General features: G+C 40.7%; 1 protein-coding gene across 1 annotated transcript in view; it reads left to right on the top strand.

Moving 5' to 3' along the window:
- LOC137040877 (NACHT, LRR and PYD domains-containing protein 12-like) overlaps positions 1-27,307 on the top strand; it is a 68,108-nt gene that overhangs the window by 34,134 nt on the left and 6,667 nt on the right. Inside the window, exons 3-9 of the mRNA XM_067416634.1 lie at positions 1,178-1,351; positions 1,457-1,630; positions 1,736-1,909; positions 2,015-2,188; positions 2,294-2,467; positions 8,554-8,727; positions 8,811-8,857. Coding sequence (XP_067272735.1) covers positions 1,178-1,351; positions 1,457-1,630; positions 1,736-1,909; positions 2,015-2,188; positions 2,294-2,467; positions 8,554-8,727; positions 8,811-8,857 — 1,091 coding nt within the window. The remainder of the gene's footprint in view (positions 1-1,177; positions 1,352-1,456; positions 1,631-1,735; positions 1,910-2,014; positions 2,189-2,293; positions 2,468-8,553; positions 8,728-8,810; positions 8,858-27,307) is intronic.

Here is a 27,307-nt window from a genome sequence, read left to right as displayed (position 1 = left end):
GGAGAGAGAGGCTCGATCGCACCCTTTGCCAGCAGCGTGGCAATCTCCACACGCATGACGGGCATTGGGCTCCACCATGGTACAAGCACATATTATTAATAATATTACATGTTTTGTATTTTGAAAATGGACATTTGACAGTAGCAGTAGCTTGAGTTGGAATGCAGATATACATTTATGTTCATTAACACAAATAGAAACATCTGTAAAATGTTAAATCTCATTTTAAAAGGATAGGGCCTAAAATGTAAATATTCTTACTGAGATAGAACTCTAATTAGCCATTTGTCTTCCATAGTATTACATTTAGTTTGTGATAACATTAACCACAGGCAAAACCACGCATGGAACTTCACTACCATTGTAAAAAATAACAATATTGTTAATATGGTATCTAGAATCGCTTGAAGGTAATTAATCTATGAACAGCAATAGACAAGTTGCAGGCCATTTGAAGTTCATCCCGTGAAGAAAAATAATGAAGAAAAAACGAAAAGGGTGAACAAAAAAATGAACATACAGTACACAAGAGTATATACAAGCAAGAGATTGTTGTTAGTCACCATTTTACTTGTTACCAATGTTAAATATATGTATTGAGCAAAATCAAAACAACATTGGCGTCAATTTTCAGGCTCTCCTGCTTAGGTCTCTCCAGTGCTGGAAATATGATCTAATATTAACGTGCATCAGCTCTTTCCTGATCATAACACTTCTTTTTCTGGTGATATTCCTCTGACCTTTTGTCTATTGTAATACCTCTCAGCCATCTCTCTTTCTATAGTCTTTCTTTAATTCTTCCTCTTCGTCGCTCTCTCTCCTCCATTAGTTGACAGACTCCCTACTGTTGATTGGCTCACTGTCTCTCCCCCATTATGAGTGGACACGCCCCCTGCTGCTGATTGATTACAAGTGTGTTATGGTGCTTGGTCCAATCCACTTTCAAAAGTGTTTCTCAAACAGAACTGTGCAACTTTAATGAACTTGAATGATGAAATGATTACATTTTCTTTTAAATTATAAAAGTATTACATTTTTTTCATTTTTCATTCAGGCTAGAATGTTAAAAAAATATTTTGTTCCAGATTCCTGAGGACAGACAACTGGCAACTTCCTTTACATTCGTTTATTGTTATTTCATTATTGTATTAATGTTATATTATTTAATCTTTTCTAGTCTCGCTGGCTGTAATCTCACTGATCAGTGTTGTGAGAGTTTGTCATCAGCTCTTCAATCCTCAAACTGTGCTCTGAGAGAGCTGGACCTGAGTAACAATAACCTGAAGGATTCAGCAGTAAAACTGCTCTCTGATGGACTGAAGAGGTCAAACTGTCAGCTGCAGATACTGAGGTATTAAAGAACATATGAGAGATCATTTACAGTCCGATGGTCATAATGTCTGTGTGTGTTTGTAGATGGTCTGACTGTTGATGTGTGTGTTCTTCTCTCTTTCAGTCTTACTCACTGTAATCTCACTGTTCAGTGTTGTGAGAGTTTGTCATCAACTCTTCAATCCTCAAACTGTGCCCTGAGAGAGCTGGACCTGAGTAACAATGATCTGAAGGATTCAGCAGTAAAATTGCTCTCTGATGGACTGAAGAGTTCAAACAGTCAGCTGCAGATACTGAGGTATTAAAGAACATATGAGAGATCATTTACAGTCCGATGGTCATAATGTTTGTGTGTGTTTGTAGATGATCTGACTGTTGATGTGTGTGTTCTTCTCTCTTTCAGTCTTACTCACTGTAATCTCACTGTTCAGTGTTGTGAGAGTTTGTCATCAGCTCTTCAATCCTCAAACTGTGCTCTGAGAGAGCTGGACCTGAGTAACAATGACCTGCAGGATTCAGCAGTAAAACTGCTCTCTGATGGACTGAAGAGTTCAAACAGTCAGCTGCAGATACTGAGGTATTAAAGAACATATGAGAGATCATTTACAGTCCGATGGTCATAATGTCTGTGTGTGTTTGTAGATGATCTGACTGTTGATGTGTCTGTTCTTCTCTCTTTCAGTCTTACTCACTGTAATATCACTGTTCAGTGTTGTGAGAGTTTGTCATCAGCTCTTCAATCCTCAAACTGTATCCTGAGAGAGCTGGACCTGAGTAACAATAACCTGAAGGATTCAGCAGTAAAACTGCTCTCTGATGGACTGAAGAGTTCAAACTGTCAGCTGCAGATACTGAGGTATTAAAGAACATATGAGAGATAATTTACAGTCCGATGGTCATAATGTCTGTGTGTGTTTGTAGAGGGTCTGACTGTTGATGTGTGTGTTCTTCTCTCTTTCAGTCTTACTCACTGTAATCTCACTGTTCAGTGTTGTGAGAGTTTGTCATCAGCTCTTCAATCCTCAAACTGTATCCTGAGAGAGCTGGACCTGAGTAACAATGATCTGCAGGATACAGCATTAAAACTACTCTCTGATGGACTGAAGAGTTCAGACTGTCAGCTGCAGATTCTGAGGTATTTAAGAACATATAAGAGATAATTTACAGTCCGATGGTCATAATGTCTGTGTGTGTTTGTAGATGATCTGACTGTTGATGTGTGTGTTCTTCTCTCTTTCAGTCAATCTTTTTTACATGATAATCATAATTGAATTGAATCATGAGACATGTGCCGATTTACACCCCTATTAAGCACAAAATTACCTCAATATTTTATGGGATTTCGTTGATTAACTATAATTGTATGATATTTAACTGAGTGTGTTTTTTGGTCTGTTGTCTTGTCTGGTTTCAAACTGTCATGGAGAGCCGACTCCTGAAGATTTTCATGTTCTTCATATTCTGTCAATCAATTGTTTTGTTTTTTTAATTAAAAATAACTAATTAAGCAAGCACACATTTTTGCATGGTTAATCCCAATTAAACACATTAAGGCCTGGTTTCACAGACAGAGCTTAGATTAAGCCCTTCCCTTTCCCCTACCCCTTCGTTTTGCGCATTCACGTGAAGGGGTAGGGGTGTCTCGATTCTCTTTTGGCTGAAGTGGTAGGGGGAAGGGGAAGGTCCAGAAAGCACTTCAAATAAATATTTTTTTGGGACCACACTATTAAGCGAAGGGGTATGATGAATTTCCCTGCATACACGACTATCTGCTACTAGAATGCATGTAGTGGTGTTGCAACTCGGGATCGATCCCTTATGTGTTGCTTGGATGCCAGTTTCTCTGTTGACAACTGTTTGAGTGATGTGAACTAATAATTAATAAATTAATAATACAGTTAAATCCTTCATCCTTCATAATGCAGGTGATATTTATATCATGTTTCGTCGCCAGCAACCATTTCACTCAGGTGACCAAGAGCATTTACAGATGTCTGGTTGCTTATTTTCTTTTTTCCTAAACACTAAACAGCATTCTTTAAATAGAAACAATTCCCGCCAGAAAAACTGGACCAAACCATTAACAATTCTATCTTGGTGGTACATAAATTCACATGACCTGAAAAATACAAATAAAATAGAAATGTACTAAATCTTAAGTTTTAAACCACATAGTGACACATACAAATGTACCAGTTTCAAAAGAGCTTAATTGCAGTAAAGAAAAAAACAAAAACAACAAATATCAGATTTATAACCCAACTCCTCATAGGTAGAACTTATATAAAGGGGCTCACTAGGGGGCGTGCTCCTGTAGTGAGACCCATACAGTCAACCATAAAGAAGAGATAACGGTAAGACAATGCTAACGTGTTCAGAGCTTCATGTGAAATAAAAGGAACTTTACAACACAAAAAGGGTATGTGGAGTGGTTATTTTGACAGATGTAATAATCCATTTCTTACACAGCTAAATGGTAGATGTAACACATGGTGTAGCATTTATTCACTCTGCAGTGCTATCTATTTTACCTCTTAACGTTCACGAGGACGTGGATGTGCTGAAGCTCTCTTTGCTTAAATCAGCTCAATTACTATCAGATGTAAGTAATTACCTTGACAAACTATACATCATTAAAAAGATCTAAGACTAGTTTTTTTTTTTACCTCTGTTTTATTCTCAAAGTCTTAAAGTGACCGTGATGTGTTAATATGTGCCAGGATTATGAATATGATCATGGGCGTCGCTACCTTTTGATTGTAATATGCGTGTCATTTGCTCCCATTCATAAAAAACTCAGGGCTTTTACTTCAAATGTGTGCAGATGTGGAGACATATTGATAGATTCTCACATGTTTGAGTCAAATTTCTATACAGAGAAGTATTATTTATTCAATCTTTATCCAAAATCCGCGGATGTATCATTATGAGCGCAGTAGACTGTGATGTGCTGTGTTTTCAATTCATTCTGGCAGCCGGAGGGCACTGGAAAGCTGTACTATTAAACATTCATTCCTAATATGGAACACATGAAGAACAGACACACCATGTGACATTCAGGAAGTATCTAAAAAATATCAAGAATATCATAAACAAACAGCTTCCAGAGATCGTCAGATCGCTATTTCTTGCAGATAAACACGTTTGAAGACAATAAACACACAATCGTGGCAACATATGGTTGGTCTGTGTTCTTTATGCCATGTTGGGTGGTTTCATAATAGATTATATTTATGAAGCAATGCTATTCCACACAGCTTTTAGCATTGTGTATTTTCCGTCAGATTTTTTGACTCGAAGCTACATGGGACCACAGAGTGTTATATAAAACACTTGACTTATAAAGTATAAAGTCATATGAAGTATGTTTTGAATAAAATAAATTGTTGTTTTGCTGGTGTGCTAAGCTAACATGCTAGCTTGCCCTAGATGCACCTGCCACTGAGCAAATACTTTATATTTATAAACATTTTCTAAATGTAAAACTACTGAAATGCTTATTTGGACGAAATGCATTTGATAGAGTCTCATTGAAGGTAAAGTGAGAGGTTTGATTTGGAAATGAGGTTTGAATAGAACAGTTTGAATAGAGAGTCGTTAGTAATTAAAATGCAGACAAAAGAATAATCATTAGAGCCATAACCAGTCCGCAGAAGTGTGAATGTGTGCTGGGGAGACAAACTGAATGGGGCAGTTTGCACCTCTAAACAATAGAGGCAGTACACTGAATAAACGCTCAGAAGACATGGCAATAAACATCAGTTGATATTTTAGAGATATCTCAAAATAATATCACATGAAACGATCTTGTAAAACATTTAATACAATTCAGAGTTTTAGACTTATCATCTTCAGATCTGAAATATAACATGGTCAGACTTGTGGCTTTAGCGGTAGTGCATTTCTAGATTCCTCCAAGGCCAACTTTAATTTTATTTTCATAAAGATATTAAATACAAATAAATTTCTAATAACTTTACTTTGTATTAAAAACTTTGAAGCTTATAATAGCTATTTTTGATTATAAAAATATTATAATTTTGACTTTACAGTAAACTGCCAAGTGTCTGCTTTCAAATGAGACCATAATTATGCTTTTAGTGCAAAGGATTCACAAACTGTATTTGTTTTAGTCTGAGCATGCATTTCTTAGGATTTTTCCAAAAGTTGGGATTCAGTTTAACAGGTTAACCGATGCACACAATCAAATAAATGCATATCTGCACCAGTACCATTAAAGGCATCTTGTGTATACATCAGTTCTGAACAATAGCCATTTATAAAATATATGAACGATGACCCATAGTAAACATGAGGCATTTTTACCTAAAGTCATAATATTAGAAAGTCATAGTCTAATGGCAGAAATGTCTGCCGCTACAGAGAGTAATCCGTGGTATTACATAAGTGCTACTGACTTCTTGATGAAATGTGTAAGGCTGGAAAAAAATAGCAGATGCCGAAATGTATAATCAAGGAACAAGGACTCTGAGAAAACAAAGGAAATTAACATCTGAACTCATTCATACATTAGTGTCTCCGTCGTTGATGACATATCACACTGAGGGAATCATCTATGAATGACACTAATTTAATGCCTTTCCTTTCACCTGATACTTCCCCCAAACTCCTGCTCCCCTCATATTGAGATCACCTGAAATGCACCAGAAATCTCTATTACAATGTCAGTCCTCACTATACAGTATTTTATGTGTTTGATATCATTTGAAATGTCTCAGTGCGACTGGTACAAATATCTTATCTCCAAAGAATTAAACTAGAACATCATAAATGTTTTAAGAGTTTAAAGATATCTTGCCTTCGTGTATGGTGGGTGTGGCTTTCAGGCATTTGGCCTCTCATCCATACAAGTCTATAGGACTTGATTAATGCACATTCCCATTGTGAACTGTTTACATTTAAAAGAGTTTATAAATCTGGTCTGGGTATTTAAAGAAATGTTGCAAGGAGCTCAGGGCTCGATTCTGTGGTCAGGTCAGCCCGTAATGCTGGATGTCTCAAGATAGCCAGCATTATGTCATTTTCAGAAGTCAGGTATATATTTCATTCTTTTCTTCAGAGTGTTTGATGTTATATGGATTAGGTTACCTTTGAATTGATTATGTAATTGGCATTATACATTTACCTGACTGTTAATAAATTGTTGCACTTTGATTTATTCTGACTTGCTCTGGAATTATTCAGGTTACGAACGGCATAATTTCAACAAAGGGTTAAACGAAATGTGTAGTTAGTGGCAGATTTGACCCATCCCATTTGCTCACAACTCTTTGTGTTCATTGAAGACTTTAACTCATGAAAGGGTGCATTCACACTTGTCATGTTTGGTTTGATTAAAACTAAGCGTGGTGCGATTGCTCGGTAAGTGCAGTTAATTTGAACATATGTGAACGCTGCCATCCGAACCCTGGTGTGCACACCAAACAAGCAGACCGAGGCCGCTCAAAAGATGGGTGTTGGTCCGCTTCCAAACAAAGTCTGGTGTGGTTTGATTGATATACAGTCTTGTTCAAAATAATAGCAGTACAATGTGACTAACCAGAATAATCAAGGTTTTTAGTATATTTTTTATTGCTACGTGGCAAACAAGTTACCAGTAGGTTCAGTAGATTGTCAGAAAACAAACAAGACCCAGCATTCATGATATGCACACTCTAAAGGCTGTGCAATTGGGCAATTAGTTGAAAGGGGTGTGTTCAAAAAAATAGCAGTGTCTACCTTTGACTGTACAAACTCAAAACTATTTTGTACAAACTTTTTTTTCTGGGATTAAGCAATCCTGTGAATCACTAAACTAATATTTAGTTGTATGACCACAGTTTTTTAAAACTGCTTGACATCTGTGTGGCATGGAGTCAACCAACTTGTGGCACCTCTCAGCTGTTATTCCACTCCATGATTCTTTAACAACATTCCACAATTCATTCACATTTCTTGGTTTTGCTTCAGAAACAGCATTTTTGATATCACCCCACAAGTTCTCAATTGGATTAAGGTCTGGAGATTGGGCTGGCCACTCCATAACATTAATTTTGTTGGTTTGGAACCAAGACTTTGCCCGTTTACTAGTGTGTTTTGGGTCATTGTCTTGTTGAAACAACCGTTTCAAGGGCATGTTTTCTTCAGCATAGGGCAACATGACCTCTTCAAGTATTTTAACATATGCAAACTGATCCATGATCCCTGGTATGCGATAAATAGGCCCAACACCATAGTAGGAGAAACATGCCCATATCATGATGCTTGCACCTCCATGCTTCACTGTCTTCACTGTGTACTGTGGCTTGAATTCAGAGGTTGGGGGTCGTCTCACAAGCTGCCTGTGGCCCTTGGACCCAAAAAGAACAATTTTACTCTCATCAGTCCACAAAATGTTCCTCCATTTCTCTTTAGGCCAGTTGATGTGTTCTTTGGCAAATTGTAACCTCTTCTGCACGTGCCTTTTTTTTAACAGAGGGACTTTGCGGGGGATTCTTGAAAATAGATTAGCTTCACACAGACGTCTTCTTACTGTCACAGTACTTACAGGTAACTCCAGACTGTCTTTGATCATCCTGGAGGTGATCATTGGCTGAGCCTTTGCCATTCTGGTTATTCTTCTATCCATTTTGATGGTTGTCTTCAGTTTTCTTCCACGTCTCTCTGGTTTTGCTCTCCATTTTAAGGCATTGGAGATCATTTTAGCTGAACAGCCTATCATTTTTTGCACCTCTTTATAGGTTTTCCCCTCTCTAATCAACTTTTTAATCAAAGTACGCTGTTCTTCTGAACAATGTCTTGAACGACCCATTTTCCTCAGCTTTCAAATGCATGTTCAACAAGTGTTGGCTTCATCCTTAAATAGGGGCCACCTGATTCACACCTGTTTCTTCACAAAATTGATGACCTCAGTGATTGAATGCCACACTGCTATTTTTTTTTTAACACACCCCTTTCAACTAATTCAACTAATTGCCCAATTGCACAGCCTTAAGAGCATGCATATCATGAATGCTGGGTCTCTTTTGTTTTCTGAGAATCTACTGAACCTACTGGTAACTTGTTTGCCACGTAGCAATAAAAAAATATACGAAAAACCTTGATTATTCTGGTTAGTCACATTGTACTGCTATTATTTTGAACAAGACTGTATGTGTATGTTTTTGTGAGACATATAAAGAGAACTAGATAGATGACGAGGCTGTTTTGATCCATCTGCAGGTTGTCTGGCTGTATGGTGACAGAGGAAGGCTGTGGTTTTCTGTCTTCAGCTCTGAGTTCAAACCCCTCACACCTGAGAGAGCTGGATCTGAGCTACAATCACCCAGGAGATTCAGGAGTGAAGCTGCTCTCTGACAAACTGGAGGATCCAAACTGCTCACTGCAGAGACTCAAGTGTGTCAAACACTGATACTGACATAGTGAATGGGTGTGTGCATGATGCATATGTACATTAATGTGTGTTTGTGTGCTTATAGTGTTGATCATGGAGGGGAGATCAGGATCACACCAGGACCACGAAAGTGTATGTCTACACACACACACACACACACACACACACACACACACACACACACACACACACACACACACACACACACACACACACACAAATACACTTAAACAAACACACACACATACACACACACACAAGTTGGATTTTTGTATCTCCGTGGGGACTTGCCATATACTTCTATTGTTTTTATATTGATCTAAAATATTTTCTGTCCCCTAAGCCCATAGCCCTAAACCTGCCAATCACAGAAATGTTTCTCCATTTCTACAATTTTAAAGGTCCCATGGCATGGATTTTTAAAAATTATTTTATAATGATTCCTGAGGTGTACTTATATTGTTAGTATGGTTTTTACATTAAAGGGAGGGGGGGTGAAACACTGAGTTTCAGTCAATCTCATGTCAGTCTTGAGTACCTATAGAGTAGTATTGCATCCTTCATATCTCCAAAAAGTCTTTAGTTTTATTATATTTATAAAAGAAATATGGGCTGTACCGAGTCTTTCCGGAGAAAACCGAGCGCCTGGAGGCGTATCGTGGGGGCGGAGCTAAAGAATAACGAGGCGTATCGTGTGGGCAGAGCTAAAGAATGACAAGCGCACACAAAGCGGTGACGTCCTCAACCGTGGAGAAGAAAACGTTACGCTAATAAACCATGGCTATCAATCAGATTCAGCTAATACAGATAATGATCCAGAATCAAATCTGAGGCAGAAATAAATTGAACAGGAGAAACAGCAACAGCAGGACGTCCGTCTCTGTGGTATGGACTGTATTTAGTGGCCTGTCAACATTTGTGTGTGTTTACTCGCAATTTATGAGGACATGATTCGGTTTATGGATTATTGTATGCGACTAACGTTAGACCTTAGCAAGCAGAGCGGTTTTGCACGTCAGACTAGTGTAACATTATACAGAGAACAGCAATGGAGTCCGTTAGCGCATTTGAATGACGAAGTACGCGATCGTGTCGTTTACTGATGTTTACTCACGTGACGGTAGCCAACAGCACAGACATCTGAAGCAGTTTTACTCACCGGCTGCTTCCAAAGCAGGACCGAACCTTTATCGCTGGGACCGTTCCGTCAAAATCACACTTCTTTGGTATGATTTGGTGAAGTCCTGTGACAGCAGTGGCGTGGAAATCCACTTTGCGAAGCGACTGAAGCGATGTTGTGAAGCTTCCCGTCATTTCTGCGTTCAAATCGGTTCAGATGCAGCGCTGCCTTCCCGGAATGCTGTGCTGAAGCGTTGAAGTCGCTCGACGTCACCCATAGGAAAAGTGGAGCGCGGCGCGGACTATAACGACAGAAGTGTTCACGGGCGACTGGATCTGCAGCTGAGAGTGTTTATGGGGCGTGCATTTCCTTTCTCGCTCTAGTCACGCACGCGCGCGCGCACCCTACCGGGAGAAGAGCCCGTACGGCCCATACAAGGACCTTCCGCTCTATTAACGTCAAGCCGACCCATACTCGAAAAAACTCTCCGAAACTTGTGAGAAACCGGAAGGAGTATTTTTAAAACAGAAATACTCCATCAAACGTCCAACATTAGTTTTTGAAACTTTGTCTATGTTTAGGATGGGAATCCAAGTATTTAACAGTGTAAAGCTCAGTATGAATGAAACAGCATTTCACCCCCCCCCTTTAAAAAATGTCATAATTTAGAAATAAAAGGCATTTTTTCTATACTGATATTAGCCCTCTAGCATGAAAGCATCAAGGGGTGTGTCTGCTGTGAGACTTCAGTGAAAACACCCACTGTTGTGATTGGTTGACATCTTTGCATTAGAAATGAGATTATGTGGCGGAGGGGGCGTGGTTTAGTGAGGGGGCGTGGTTTAGTCAGGTGCGAGCAGCGGCAGCGCTGCCAGTCCAGAGAGACGGAGAGCTGGGGAAAGATTGCTGAGAAAGTGTCATTGTTCCGAGTTGTTGAGAGCGCTGTGAGCGTGAGTTTATTTTGTTTGTATCTGAAAGCTCAGAATAAACTCGAGTGAACTCGAGTTGAACTTTGCAACGTTATTTCTCTCACAAAATGCTTTCACCACAACTAACAACAAACACGACATCGACATGAATACAGTAAGAGCTTCTGTTGAGCATAACAGCATCATTCATTATTACGGCAGTTTGGACAAGTGTGCACTGCAGATTGTAACAGGCTAAGCGTTACTTGTTGTTTTTGTTGTAATATTTTCATTTTCTGATGCCAAAATAGTGTCGTGTATTACCTCTGGGAGTCGCTTGAGGGCGCTAGGGAGTAATTGTTACAGGATATCAGCCTGGTAATCAGAGAGCAAGTCAGTTCGTTTGGTAGAGGGAAACCTCATGGTGGAACTGCTGCTACCTGCCTATTCGTTTGAAGTCCTAGTTTGAGAACTTTTAGAGTTTTCGCTCAAATGTGAGTATGGGACTGTGTTAATGGCTGTGCTAATGTTTTATGTATTTTGTAACTAATATTTTGCTTTCTCTTGTAGAAAGGACTTTCTTTACCGAATCTGATATTTTCAGTTAACTGCCAGTGGTCCTTTCTACCCTTAACATATGCAAAACTATGTTTATTATATTGGCATAGTTAGAAGCGGTAGAAGTACCTCACGTAGCATAGCGAGGCTACGCCGTGTGGTCTTCATCTGCAAACACTGACTGCTTTCACTCTAAACTCACTGGAATTGGGAATTATATCATTGCATCGCTCTCAAATAACCTTGTGGATTCATCACCATCATTTCAACCCTAAATCTAAAGACTTGACTTGGACGATAAGTTTGTTTATATTCGATTGTACACATGAACAGAGACAAAGACTGCTCTTTTGTTTACTTGTTTATTTGGTGGTATTTAAAAATATGCACTCGTGGGAATAAAGGAAAAGAGAATATTTGACTAATGAAGTGGTGTTACTTTCAGCATCATTCAAATTTCTGTTGAACCCCCTTAGAGTAACATCTTTAAAAGACAAGGAGGTGTTGCAGAATGGCGCCCGAACAGGGACATCTTTGAATTTTTGTAGGAGTCCCTTATATTAAAAATAAAAAATTGATGGTACTGAATACCCTTCATAAGCAAATATTTTACACCAGTATCTGCAATGGAAGAGGGAGCACCCATTGTTGATTATTCAGATGAAGCTTTCGTTCATCGTAGAGACCCTGTAACGAATCTCATAGATACTTTTAGTGAGTTGTATTTAGATTCAGAGGAGGAAGAAAGGGATGTGTTCAATAAACCAAGAGCAGAGCGTATTGTTACTCTTGACGACTTACCATTACTCCCTCCGCCATTTGAGTTTCACGAAGATGAACTGCAAGTTGGCAATGATGGAAATAACCAACGCATGTGTAGTATTGAAGAGCACCTTGTTGATCTTGACCACAGAGTCAGCGATCTTGTCACCACAGAAACCATGAGCCAAAAGGTAAAAGCATGTGAGGACAGGATTAACTACTGTGTACAGAGAGAGCTGGATCGTGTTAAACAGCAATGTTATTCCAAAGTTGATGAATTGAGTAGAAGCATTGTGGATTGTTTAAAGCGGAGAGATGGGCAACTAGATCAACAATTCAAAGCTATGAAACACATCATGTCTACTCCTGTGCATTCCAGCACTGCTGCTTCTCATAAGATGTCTCAAATACCATCCAAGATTCCTTCAGTTCCTCAAGACGCCACTAATCAAGTAACTTACCTCTCATCATCATCTCTCCCCACTGTTAAACTTGAATTGCCTACTTTTAGTAATCGGGATTCAGAGGACCCCATTGATTTCATTGATCGTTTTGAAGAGTACAACGAATTGAGACCTAGAGATTAACCCACTAAAGATTAACCCTAAAATGGCTGAAAATGAGCTAGTGCAAGCAACGTTGAGAAACTGCAATCCTCGCTTGGCTTCACTGTTGAGGGGAACAGTAAAAACAATTGATGATCTGGTTCGTCTTGGCACACAAATAGAGAAGGACTGGGCAGAGAGCAAGAGAAGATGGAGTCAAGGAAAAGAGGAGGAGCAGAAGAAGAAATCTTCCGGTGAGAAAGGTCAACCGAATCGCCTCATGCTTATTGATCCTGCTTTTAGCTCTCAATGTAACAATGTACTGCAAGCTCCTATAATTTTGAATCACTCATACTTCAATGCCGTAATTGATACAGGAAGCACCTTTTCTTTGTTGCAGCAAAATGTATGGCAGAGATTGAGGAAGAAGGACGAGCAATTAACCAGAAGTGCTCAAACGTTCATGCTCGCTAATGGCCAGAGTCAGAAAACTCAGGGTAAAGTACTCTGGGAATGTGAAATTTACGGAGCAAAACAACACAAAAAAGCATTTTATGTGATGGACGATGGAAACTTGGCTGTTCCGGTCATCTTGGGATTGGATTTCCTCAAAGAAGCCAAACTAACTATCGATTTAACGTTTCACGTATATACTTGCCTGATGATAACTCAAGTCATCCTATGTGTTTTAACAAAATGCAGAATGCTCCTGTCCAATTCTATGCTGAACAGGGCGAAGATGGAATGATTCATGATGAGGAAAAGGCAAAGCTGATTGACCAAGCAGTGGAGAACTCGCATTGTTCAGCCAAGGTAAAGAATCAATTGAAAGCTCTCGTTTGATTGGCCTTCAGTATGTACCCATAAGCTAGGTCGTACAAACTTCATTAAACACGAGATTAAAACCACTGATGAACTTCCTTTAAGAAAGAGACCATACAGAGTTTCTAGAACGAAAAATGATTTTATTGAAGAACAGATTAAGGAGTTGCTTCAATTAAAAATCATCAAACCTTCTATGTCTCCGTGGGCTTCACCTGTGGTGGTCGTAGATAAAAAAGATGGAGGATCCCGGCTATGCGTTGATTACCGGGGTCTTAATGCAAAAACTCACCTCGATGCGTATCCGATGCCTCAGATCACGGATATTCTTGATTCTCTTCAAGGTGCCAAGGTGTTCAGCACGTTGGACCTAAAGAGTGGATACTGGCAAGTTGAAATGGATTCTGCAAGTATGGAAAAAACAGCTTTCATTACTGCTTCAGGGCTATATGAACTATTGTCTCTTCCCTTTGGCCTTAAAAATGCTGCAGCCTCTTTCCTACGGCTGATGGAACAAGTGCTCAGAGAGCACAAGAACAAATGTTGCATGGTTTACATCGATGACATTATTGTGTACTCCCCAGACATCCAAACACACCTACACCATCTCAAACAAGTATTTCTTAGTCTGCACAAGGCCGGACTCTCCCTTAACCTCAAGAAGTGTAAGTTCATCTGTTCTTCACTTGACTACTTAGGCCATACCATCACAGCGGACGGAGTCGAGGTGAATTCAGACAAGGTGGATGCAAGCAGAACATTCCCAACTCCCAAGTCCTTAAAACCGGTACAACGGTTTCTAGGATTGGCGGCTTGGTACCATCGGTTTATTGCTGACTTCTCCACTAAAACATCACCCTTACACGCGCTGAAGAGGAAAGAAGTGAAATGGAAGTGGACAGACCAGTGTCAACGGGCATTTGACCTCATCAAAGATGAACTCACCAGAGCACCTGTTTTAATTACACCTAACTTTGATTCTTCTTTTAAAGTACAGACCGGTGCAAGTGATGTGGGTTTAGGAGCAGTTTTGACACAGGAAGTGGATGGATAAGAGAGAGTAATTGCATATGCATCCCTTTTGCTCAGAGGTGCTGAGAAATCCTATTCTGTGTCAGAAAAGGAATGTCTGGCTGTAGTATGGGCTGTGGAGAAATGGCACCATTACCTTGAAGGCAGAGCTTTTGAGGTGATCACTGATCATGCATCCTTAGTCTGGCTTTTCCAACATCCAAAACCCTCATCCAGACTGGAAATATGGACAATCAGACTACAAGGATATCACTTTATTGTAAGGTATCGAAAGGGACAATGTAATGTAGTGCCAGATGCATTATCCAGGAGAGATGCGGATGAAGCACCAGCAGTGTTGTTGCACACCCCAGCTAAGCGTCATTCTACTTCTGTCACTTGTGATCTGCCATTGGACTTGTCACAAATTGCTGATGAACAGAAAAAAGACCCAGAGTGTCAAGAGATTATGGTTAAAGCCAAGAGCCAGAAAACCACAGATCTTAAGAGAACGCACTGTAGGAAATTGTTCCTGTGTCTTTGTGTGTCTCAGTCTCTGCTCAGCAATCAGTTACAGCTTCAGGATCCTGGGAGAGTGCAAGTCAATGAACCACACGAGTAGAGTCAATATGGTTTATTCAGAATGCAGCTCTCGAAGTACAACAGGAAAACAGTGATATTTATACCATTAATCCACGCCCTAATAGTTGGACGCACCCTACATAGGAAACAGAAAGATAACTCCATATATGTCAATAATATGATAGAAATGAACCAGGAACAGATAGCTCTGCAGTTGATGATAACAGCTGGGTGGGTGTGCGCTCTACATGCACACAGCAAAACAGGAAACAAACATCAGTTCCCCTTTTATGTTATCAGAAGGACAGTTTGCAGAAAACACATACACAGAATATATATGCACATATAATCTTTCAATCCCCTCTTTTAAGCTGAAAGCTTAACGTTTTGAAATTGGTTCATAGTGATGTGGCGGTGTCATGCTAGAGATCGTAGCATATACTCTATTCATCAAACATTGCATTAAGCATGGCCCAAAGATACACACGACCAATAAAATCAGCAGTATTGGAATCAACATTGTCACAAAGGGTGTTACCCAACCAAACAAAGAATGCATCAGCCCCCAACCCCAATCCTTCTCTTGACTTTCATCCCCATACAGCTTATGTGCCATCTTTCTCAGCTCTTCCACAGCATGGCCCACGGCTCCTTCAGCTTCATCCTCGGCAGGAACAAAGGTGCAGCACTGATCCCCCACCATGGCACAGACGCCCCCCTTATCAGCCAGGAGCATGTCCAATGCCAGGCGGTTTTGCGTGGTCATCAGGCGCAGGGCACCTAATTCTCTTCTCACCCCTGTCATACCATCAGTGGTGTCATTGACAAACTTTGCCAGTCGATAGTTTAATATATATTCTAATTTCAACATGTTTAGGTAAAAAAGGGTGTTGGGGCCTGGAGCCATTCTGACGATGGTCAACACAGCGGGCTCTGGGCAGCCATGCATAGTCTCTTCCTCCAGGCCACTCATACAGAAACGTACAGGAATGATCATAAGCAGACTAGTCTAATACGGGCATGGAGATGCTGACAACAGATGACATTATTTGTTGACATACATAACAGGAGTCATTGGTGACATCCCGAGCAGTAGAGTTGGCATATTGCCAAAACAGATTATCGGATGGCCTTCCAGCCAAGGTAGAGGTCATACAGTGAGCAATTACACTCACATAATACAGCTGCATTCTGAAAATATGCATAATATCAATACAACAATAATAACAATGATAGTAATAATGGTTTCAAAGCAAATAAAATCAAAAGGATATTGGTGCTGATGAGTGTTATGTCATGAGCAGCGCTGCGTGTTCAGCTCCTCTGCTATGCAATAACAGACAGTCAGCCAAGCAAAGAATCGTGGTCAGTCCCAGTCAGTCCAGGTCACGCACCGCCCCAGCCTCTCCGTCCCCTGACGCAGTAGTGGTCTTCTTGGAAACCCTACCTAAGTGGCCCCTTGTTCCAGCCTCTCCGCCCCCTGACGCAGTAGTGGTCTTTTTGGAAACCCTACCTAAGTGGCTTGTTAAGGTATCGGACAGCTCCAGTACCTAGACAGACATAGTTACTTCTCTACAATTATTGCCATTGCATTTCCATCAATGCACACGTCCTGGGACACCTGTAACACACAATTATAGTTAGCAGTTTGTCCAGGGATTTTCTTCAGTACTGATAGCGTGGATCCACTGTGGAAAAGATTCCGTTAGTGCTGCAGTTCGAGTTACCGCCACGATTTTTGTTGGGGAGCTATATTTTGTAGCTTCAAAAGAATCCCCCATCTTTAAGAATTGTTTGACCATCACCTCGTCCCCAATTTTGAACGGGTGTGTCGGGTCTAACGGCAGTGGTGCAGAACTCGAATGCAGCTTCCTCCAGTTTTCATGGAGGGCCTCACATAATAACTTATATAGCATATTAGAGCAGGGGCACGTCACATCCAACGCCACATCCTTTAAGACCCTTATGGGGTGCCATTCTCTTCTCGGCTAGGACAACGGGCAACAATTTTGGCCAGTCACTGTGGCCTACTGTATGCATTGCTTTTCTTAATTTGTCCTTAATGGTTCTGTTGGCCCTGCCCAAAAGCAGGGCCTTTGTCTGAGTCAATGGCGAGTGGTATACCATATCTGGGTATAATTTCCCTCATTAGATGTGTTACAACTGTCTTTGCATCCTCCTTAGCGCACGGGAAAGCCTCAATCAATCTTGAAAACTTATCAATAAATACCAATAAGTATTTATATGGACCTTTTTTAGGTAAATGCGTAAAATCTACTTGCCATTGTTGTAACGGGCTATCTGGTAGCAGTAAAGTCTGATGCTTTGCTACTGGTTTTGTGGTATTATTCATTGCACATGTCACACATCTCTCTAACGTATCTTGTATTCTTGCTAGCTTAATCTTGTATGCATAAGAATTTAGACATATCCTCATATACCCCTCTTTGGCCGCGGTGTGTGACACCATGAAATTCCCAAATGAGGAACTAAGCGCACGAGGCTGGCACACAAACGCGGCCATTATTATCAATAACAACACTCATCCCGTTCTTAGCACATCCAATTGTGCAATCAGGAATCCACTGCCGGCAATAATTAATCAAACCAAGCAATGCCATTAACTCATGCTTAGTGGCTGGTCGTTTTTTGTCAACAATTATTTTTATTCGCTCTGGTAAAAAGCAGCTTTTGGCCCTTTGAAAGCACATGTCCTAAATACTTGACTTCTGATAAGCAGAACTACATCTTCTTTTTTGACACCTTCAAACCACAGTCAGCTAGTCGCTGCAAAAGGCAGACAGTAGCCTCCCTACAGTCTGCAATGGTTTCACCAGTAACCAGGATGTCATCTACATACTGCAACATGCATGAATTTGTGGGCAATTTAAGATCAGACAAGCAGTCCCTGATTACCTGTGTGAAGACTGCTGGTGAATCAACAAACCCTTGTGTCATTCTTATGTGTTGCCCATAAATGATCAGGTAGCCCAAGGTTGTCTGACATTTGATCCCCTGTTTGTGACATGCAAGCAAAATTATGGGGAACTACAGACCCATGAATTGCCATCAAACAACTATTTTTCTGTTGCAGAGCTATTGACAGTTAGCTTAGAGCCAGAGAAACAGAAGCTTAAACACAACTTTGACATTAAATCCCTTCCTAAAAGGTTGAAACGGGACCCTTCCATAAACACAAAACGATGTCTTAATCGAGTGTCAGGGTCATCAGCTCAAAATACTAGAAAAGGAGGAGTTAAGTGACTTTGAAAGGGGACCCCATCAATTCCCACAGAGCTAATGGTTTGTCCAGAGACAGGTCCCTCATAGGTAGACCCCAGCGAGGACATTGTAGCCCCTGTGTCCAAAATGAAGCTATATATGGAGCCATTCACATTCAAATCGACAGTTGGCACGTCACTATTGAGTGGCGAGTCAAAATTGACAGACAATAAAGCTTCGTTGCAGGAGCGGTTGCTGGGGTGCGTGCTCTGTGGGCGGCCCTAGTGATGGTAATATGGGTTGGGCCCCCCTCTTCCTGTATCTTGAGGAGGGGGGGCGTAAGCAGGCCCAGTACTGCGCTGGGGGCCATAGTTTCTATGCCCTGCTTGCTCATATTGCTGAGGACCCGGAAAATCAGGTCCATCACCATACATGGGCACAGACAGTGGCCTCTTCCCCATTTTTAGGACAGCGCCGGTTTGTTCGTCCGATATGCGCTTCCTGCACTCCCTATACCAATGTCCTGGCTTCTGACAATAATTACATTTACCTGGCTTCCTACCCTTATTCTGGCCCTGCCCCTGATTCTGGGGTCGGACTGCAACACTGACAACATTTCTCTTGACACCCTGGGTCTGAAACAACCCGTTAGACTCTAACGTTCGAATTTTGGCTGTGGCATCTTTAATTTTTTAGCGTACTTCTATCACTGAGGTAATGTTTTAGTGTATCCTGATGGGCGGGAGTACAATTAGCCATGAAAGTAGACAAGAACATAGGGTGTTCCTTGTTAACATCTAAATCCAGCCCACCAACATTCATCCAAACATCGATAAATCGCTTCATGAACTGCGCTGGCGGTTCATCCTTTTCCTGTTTACAATTAGTGACCTGTGATAAGTCACGGTTGGTTCGCTGCCTTTAGATTTAGCAACTATTTTTTCAACGTTTTCTCCAATTCTGTGATCATTTCGGGCGCCTGATCACGCCACTTGAAGGTAATAAGCGTCTTTTTTGTCTTCCTAGTCTCATCTTTCTCTTCTTTTACTGTCTCTATCTTATCAGTTTCTGGTGCTAACACTGGCACTGCATCTATCAATGCTTCCTCATTGTACGAGTCTCCCAATTTGCACTGTAAAATGAATCTATAATCCGCACCCACTTACTGACAATGACGAGAAGTCCTGATTAACATATCTACGAACGGTATAGGTTTCGACGGACTTGGTAGCAGATCGATTATGTCTTTTAAGCACGCTTGGAGATGGAGGCTGAATATCAATTCCCCCTCTTTTCTCCATCCACACGGCCACCACATTCTGCACTTTAGGAGAATCGATGATGGACCCTCAATCAGGTCCTGCATCGTCCACGCATTCGTTATCATCACACTCAGAATTGTCCCAATTGGTCCCTTCACTTGTAGGAAGTGAGGGATAAATTTTGGGTATTTCTCTCATTTTTTTCTTTTTTGTTTTCGCGAGGCTTCTCTGAAACCTGGAGGGGTGCAGACGGCAAAGTTTTCGAAACGCATGCCAAATTAGACGGTGGAACATAAGGTGGAGGATTTTCCCGTGGCAAAGTACAATGTTCTGACACGGCAGTCGTGGATTTTTTCTTTTTGAGTTTTTCTGGATTAGGGACAGTTTTTAAGACGGCTCTTGGCACGTATGCCCGAGTTTTGTCTCTCCATACATCAGTCATTTTATACCACACGTCATATCCCCTTTTCATATAATCATAATCCCAATTTGGATCACCCTGTTTACCATAAATTAGGTCAAATACACTGCGGAGAAACCCAGGGTCAAAGGTTCCTTCCCTAGGATAACTACGCCATTGTGTACCCTCTGTCCAGCCGGCTAAATTATCCAAATATATACTTTAGGAGTTTCACTTGGTTCTGGCTTTGGATATGTTTGCCCCATTTTCAAAGATTAACTGGCCAGGCACTGACACACACAGTTCAATCAATCTATGTATTTCTTTATACAAAAGTAGTATAAATTTTTCCCCTAAGTTTCTCGAGATACAACCAGAACAGGTAGTGAATCAAATTCATCTCTTACCTGTCTGGATGTATCACGTCGGGGTCACCAAACACTGTAGGAAATTGTTCCTGTGTCTTTGTGTGTCTCAGTCTCTGCTCAGCAATCAGTTACAGCTTCAGGATCCTGGGAGAGTGCAAGTCAATGAACCACACAAGTAGAGTCAATATGGTTTATTCAGAATGCAGCTCTCGAAGTACAACAGGAAAACAGTGATATTTATACCATTAATCCACGCCCTAATAGTTGGACGCACCCTACATAGGAAACAGAAAGATAACTCCATATATGTCAATAATATGATAGAAATGAACCAGGAACAGATAGCTCTGCAGTTGATGATAACAGCTGGGTGGGTGTGCGCTCTACATGCACACAGCAAAACAGGAAACAAACATCAGTTCCCCTTTTATGTTATCAGAAGGACAGTTTGCAGAAAACACATACACAGAATATATATGCACATATAATCTTTCACGCACTACATTGTTAAAAATGAGGTTTTATTTAGGAGTGTTCCAGACTCCAAAGAAGGCCAAAGATGTCAAATTGTAGTTCCTGCAAAATTAAAGGAAGTGATTTTAACTTATGCACATGACAGCCCCCTGAGTGGTCACTTAGGTAAATTTAAAACTCTTATGCGACTGTTAGAATTTGCTTATTGGCCATCGATACGTACTGATGTATGGCAGCACTGCAAAAAGTGTGTGAAATGTCAACTGCATAAGCCCACGAACTTAAAACCTGCAGGTGGACTACAAAGTGTCCCCATAGTTGAGCCCGGATATATGCTGGGAATGGACATCATGGGACCATTTCCACGGAGCACCCGCCAGAATGAGTATCTTCTGGTGATAGTGGACTATTTCACAAAATGGGTAGAGGTTTTCCCCATGAGAGCTGCAAAAGCTACAACCATTGTGCAAATTCTAATAGAGGAGATTTTCACAAGATGGGGAACACCAGCCTTCATCGTGTCTGACAGAGGTACACAGTTCAACTCCAACCTCCTGAACCAGTTATGTAAGCAGTGGCAAGTAACACAAAAACTCACTACCGCATACCATCCTCAGTCGAACCTCACTGAACGGGTCAATCGGAATTTGAAAACCATGATTGCCATGTATGTCGAACAAAACCATCGTACCTGGGATCAATGGTTATGTGAGTTCAGATTTGCACTAAATACAGCTTGGCACGAAAGCACAGGGTATTCACCTGCTGAGATAGCACTGGGACGACAGCTGAAAAGTCCTCTGCAGAGAGCCTTACGGAATCCACCAGATCCAGACCAACCAGCTTACAGTACACTGGAACGGCAAAAATGTCTGTACGAGTCAGTAAGAGAGAACGAGAGAACGTAGAGAAGGCACAAATTAAACAAAAAAAGTACTACGACCTCAAGAGAAGAGTTCAAAACTTCAATGAGGGTGATTTAGTTTGGGTGCGAACACATCCTCTCTCTCGGGCAGATGATGCTTTTATGGCCAAGATTTCACCAAAATGGAAAGGCCCAGCTAAGATTCTGAAAAAGTTGGGACCTGTAAATTACAAGGTAACCATGTTGTCTGATTATACTCAGGTAGACACGTATCATACGCAGAATTTAAAATTTTTCCATTTTCCATCAAATTTTTAGACCACAGGGAGGGGTATGTATCAGGCTAAGCGTTACTTGTTGTTTTTGTTGTAATATTTTCATTGTCTGATGCCAAAAGAGTGTCGTGTATTACCTCTGGGAGCCGCTTGAGGGCGCTAGGGAGTAATTGTTACAGGATATCAGCCTGGTAATCAGAGAGCAAGTCAGTTTGTTTGGTAGAGGGAGAGAGCAAGAGAGCAAGCCTGCCTATTCGTTTGAAGTCCTAGTTTGAGAACTTTTAGAGTTTTCGCTCAAATGTGAGTATGGGACTGTGTTAATGGCTGTGCTAATGTTTTATGTATTTTGTTACTAATATTTTGCTTTCTCTTGTAGAAAGGACTTTCTTTACCGAATCTGATATTTTCAGTTAACTGCCAGTGGTCCTTTCTACCCTTAACATATGCAAAACTATGTTTATTATATTGGCATAGTTAGAAGCGGTAGAAGTACCTCACGTAGCATAGCGAGGCTACGCCGTGTGGTCTTCATCTGCAAACACTGACTGCTTTCACTCTACACTCACTGGAATTGGGAATTATATCATTGCATCGCTCTCAAATAACCTTGTGGATTCATCATCATCATTTCAACCCTAAATCTAAAGACTGGACTTGGACGATAAGTTTGTTTATATTTGATTGCACACATGAACAGAGACAAAGACTGCTCTTTTGTTTACTTGTTTATTTGGTGGTATTTAAAAATATGCACTGGTGGGAATAAAGGAAAAGAGAATATTTGACTAATGAAGTGGTGTTACTTTCAGTATCATTCAAATTTCTGTTGAACCCCCTTAGAGTAACATCTTTAAAAGACAAGGAGGTGTTGCAAGATATACGAGTGATTGACAGATCCGAACATTATAAAGAGTGTTCTTTGATCACTCTAGTTTAATCATTTAAATAACAGATTAGTTTCATGCAACTAACAGAAAAGACGTGAATTTGATGGTTTTAGCTATTGGCTTGATTCAGCTGTGCTGTCGAATCCGTATGGTAAAGCCTGAGCTGACATCACGACTGATAAACTGAATCCATTCTCTCCTAATTCTCTGGGTGGGCAAAGCAGAGGAAGGGGAGGAAACCTTTCCTGATAACGTCATAACAGGAGAACTCAAGATCAGCTCGTCTGGGCTCTCATTTTCTCAAAGGCAGAGAAAGACAGCCAGAACTCGGTTTACAACCATCAACATTTCTAGCCACTTTGGGACAATATTCAGGTCAGAGGAACACATATTAATGCTGAAAAACCTCATAAAATTATAGAAATAAGCATAATTTATTATTTTTCTCATTTGGACCGCTGGCTGGTCCCACAATGATCTCTGGTTTTACTACTAAATGTCCCCACAATGGAGCCCGGCTAACAAAATGAGCCCAGTTTCTAAAAAGGTTATGGGAACTTTGATTTGAAATGTTTCTATAATGTTAAAATGTCCAGTTTTCTTGTTATTAATATAATGTTGTTTAAAGGTTACAGTAACGTCAGTACAACGTGCAGGAATGAGAAACTATTACAAGAAAGTTAAGGTTATACTTCCACACAATTAAGAATCATGTAATTGTGCCTTTTAAAACAATTTCTATAGCGGTGAGCATTTTGCTCTCTTTATGTGCCGCGGGCAGCTCGTGTTTTGTAGGAGCGCTCTGAGCAGAAAAGCACCTGACGTCATCTGCTGTTCTTTTCCCTTTGTCTTGGGGTGTGACGAGATCTTGTGTGATATTGCCAGACAGAGTGTGAGGGTGAAGTTTGGATAGGATATGCCGCCATTACATTTACATTACGCCTCCACTGTCGTTTGGCTTTTCATAGAAATAAAAGCGTGATTTAAGGGTGCGTTCACACTTGTCATGTTTGGTTCGATTAAAACGAACCCTGGTGCGGTTGCTCGGTTAGTGCGGTTCATTTGAACATATGTGAACGCTGCCACCCGAACTCTGGTGCGCACCAAACAAGCGGACCGAGACCGCTAAAAAGATGGGTCTCGGTCCGCTTCCAAACGAACTCTGGTGCGGTTCGATTGATATATGAACGCAACACGGACCAAAGACATGTAAATGGACCAAAAACCGGACGTATAATGTCACAAGATGCCACGCATAATGCAGCTGATTTGACGATGTGGAAAGATCGGTGTACGTTATCCAAAATGAGTAACTTTAACGTTAGAGGGCAAATGTAGAGCAACGAGGAAGAGCCTCATCAATATTTGGTCTGACGAGCATGTTTCGAAAATGCTAGAAAAAACACACAAAAAGCATACCTGGCTCTTCTCATCAAAGTTCCTGTGTTGCCCATTATTAGCAGGTACAGACGACAGAACGGCCGTCTCTGTTCTGCACAACGGAGGAAATCCTGCTGCTGCTGCTGCTGAATGTTTTGAACATTTTATGAGCTCTTCATGAGTTCTCAGCGGGTAAAAATAATGCCACATGTACACGCATAAAATGATCGCGTTTAATCCAGCACACAGTGTTGTTTTGAACATTACATGAGCTCTTCATGAGTTCTCTGGTAAAAAATAATGCCATATGTGTTACACGCATAAAATGATCGCGTTTAATCCAGCACACAGCATTGTTTTGAATGTTGTGAACATTTCATGAGCTCTTCATGAGTTCTCTGGTAAAAAATAATGCCATATGTACACGCGCGTGTAATCCGCACACAGCATTGTTTTGCATGTTCGGTAAACGAGCCTCTACGTCATATAAACCGACCAATCAGGTTGTGAGCGTCTCCCTGTGCCTTTGGTTCGGTAACTTTAGGTTCGCTGTTAAAAATGCCCGTGTGAACGCTAAGCGGACCAGGACTATTATGTTTGTTTTTGTTTTTTGGTCCGGACCAAACTAACCAAACGAACCGAACTACAAGTGTGAACGCACCCTAAGTCTTGGATAACGGCTGCTTCAGTTCCATCAGCTCACCCAGCACGAGCTGCAGAGATGTTCGTAGTGTGCAGCAGGAATCAGAGTCACTGACAGGGTATCTGCAGGTTTCACCAAGCCAAATTTAAGATGTTTTAAGACCTTTGTAAGACCATTATGAATAAAATTTAAGACCTTTATCGCGCAATAAAAAAAAACATGCATAGCAAATGCAGAATCACTCAGTTACTTAAACTTATATTATTTAATTAATTTAAATTGAAAAAAGTATTAGTAAACTTATTATTCATAGCTCAATCCCACAAGGATTAGCGCATATATATATATATATATATATATATATATATATATATATATATATATATATATATATATAATAAAATTTGACCAATGCATGAATCTTGTTTGGTATTACAAAAACAAAAAAGGCTGGTCCAGCGGTGCGCTATCTATCTTTAATAACACGATCGCTTGGGGTGGGAAATATGACCAACATCTAAAACGTAAACCACAGCAATAATTGCTTAATATAAGAAAAAGTTTTCAAGTAATTACGTAATCAAGTAATCGGTCAGTAATAAAATATATACTTATAAACAAATTACAATAGGACAAATAAAAACAACATACAGATGCACATCTACAAAGAGGAACACACCGTTTTTAGAAATAGGGCTTATTCAACTTCTTTAGACATTTAGATATGTGGGCAAATGCGTTTGTCTCAGTGCATGCATTGTTTTAGTTTGGCAGGGTCGCCGCTAGCTTAGCTTAAAATGCATTTCCCCACATATCTAAATGTAGCAAAGTTGAATAAGCCCTATTTCTAAAAAGGTTGTAGTGTTCCTTTAAGTGTAAGTGCTGTTTCCCCGTTTGTGTTGATAAGCTATTAGTTTGCTTTCACTTTGAGAATTTACTAATGTGCAGATCCAGTACTTACTGACAGGTCCCAAACCTTTTAACTCAAATCAGGATATAGACATATGCATAATGTGTGTATTTGATCGTTCAAGAGTAACGTTAGGCTAATGAGCCTAGAAATAACATCCAATACACTCGCTCGAGCGCTGACAGGCAGCACATACACGCAGCCTGACATCGGAGTTCGCCGTTCACATCACTGTTATTAACTATTTTAGTGCAATCGGGTATATTATACTTTTATTTGGTCATTAAGCAAGATGGTGAGAGATTCGCCTTCGCGTTCACGATCGCGGAACTACAAGAACCGTCATAAATCACATAAAATCCGTTTTATGCGTCTGTCTGTGGAGATCAGAAAGAGGCTCGTGCCAATAACACGAAAGCTGATTGGCTGCAATATAAGACGCATGCTTGCCTAATTTGTAGTTGTAATAGAGCGAACAATAGTTGGTCTAGTGAAAGAAAGAACTACAAACACCACGGAACAAACACACACACACGTGTGCGCGTACTGCGGGAGGTGATAGCGTTTCAATGAGGTAGCGTGGACTTAGGAAAATTAAGACCTTTAACATTATTTAAAGGGATCCCCTGGTGTTGAGACTTGTATGGCTTAATATAACATAAATGATGTCTCTTACTGAATTATGTATTAGAAAACCCATGAAAGATCGACGTTATTTAAAAAATCGATTTTATATTTGGACCATGGGCGGCGCCATTTTGTTTGCATTCTAGGTTGATGATGTAGAATGGTTGCACTCCTCAATCAGCTGGCGTTACCCGTAGCTATTTTTACCACAACGCAACTCGAGCATTGATTCAGAGTTAAACAAAACCAATGAATTGCTTTGTAATTGTACTTGAAACACACTCAAACATACATGTGCACAAACTCTCTCTCTCTCTCTCTCTCACAGACTCACACACACCCCAACAGAGCCGCACGCACGCACGCACGCACGCACGCATACATAACCCTCAATCACTATTCCGTGTTGATATCATAGATCAGGGCTATCCAAATCTTACCCTGGAGGGCCAATGCAGTGCAGAGTTTAGCTCTAACCCTAATCAAGCACACCTGAACATGTTAATCAATGTCTCCAGGATCATTAGAAAATCACAGGTGGGTGTGTTTGATCAGGGTTGGAGCTAAACTCTGCAGTGCATTGGCCCTCCAGGGTAAGATTTGAATAGCCCTGTCATAGATAGACGGTTGATATGCAGTAGATTAACTGTAATGCCTAATGTGACCAGCAGAGGGAACTGTCTGTAGGACCATGGGATAGGGGAACGTGAGGAAGAGAGGCAGGATGTTTTGGTGATGATGATGGGATTGGTTTGTGCATTAAAGTTTGAGCACAAGCTCAGTGAATTAACCTCAATCTTTAAACTTTCATCTTTAAGACACAAATAACATTCCCTACTTTAGTTCACTAATACAACTTGAAGGAGTGAATGAAGACGAGTGTGTGAAGTCGGACAGCTGTGTGTAATCGGCTGTACACTCGTTATTGCGGCGCGTGAGACTGAATGACTGCACTCGAACA

This window comes from Pseudorasbora parva, chromosome 15 (genome assembly GCF_024679245.1).
Source record: "Pseudorasbora parva isolate DD20220531a chromosome 15, ASM2467924v1, whole genome shotgun sequence".
Taxonomy (NCBI): Eukaryota; Metazoa; Chordata; class Actinopteri; order Cypriniformes; family Gobionidae; genus Pseudorasbora; species Pseudorasbora parva.
The sequence above is the reverse complement of the archived record's forward strand: the minus strand, read 5'-3'. Positions and strand labels throughout refer to the sequence as shown.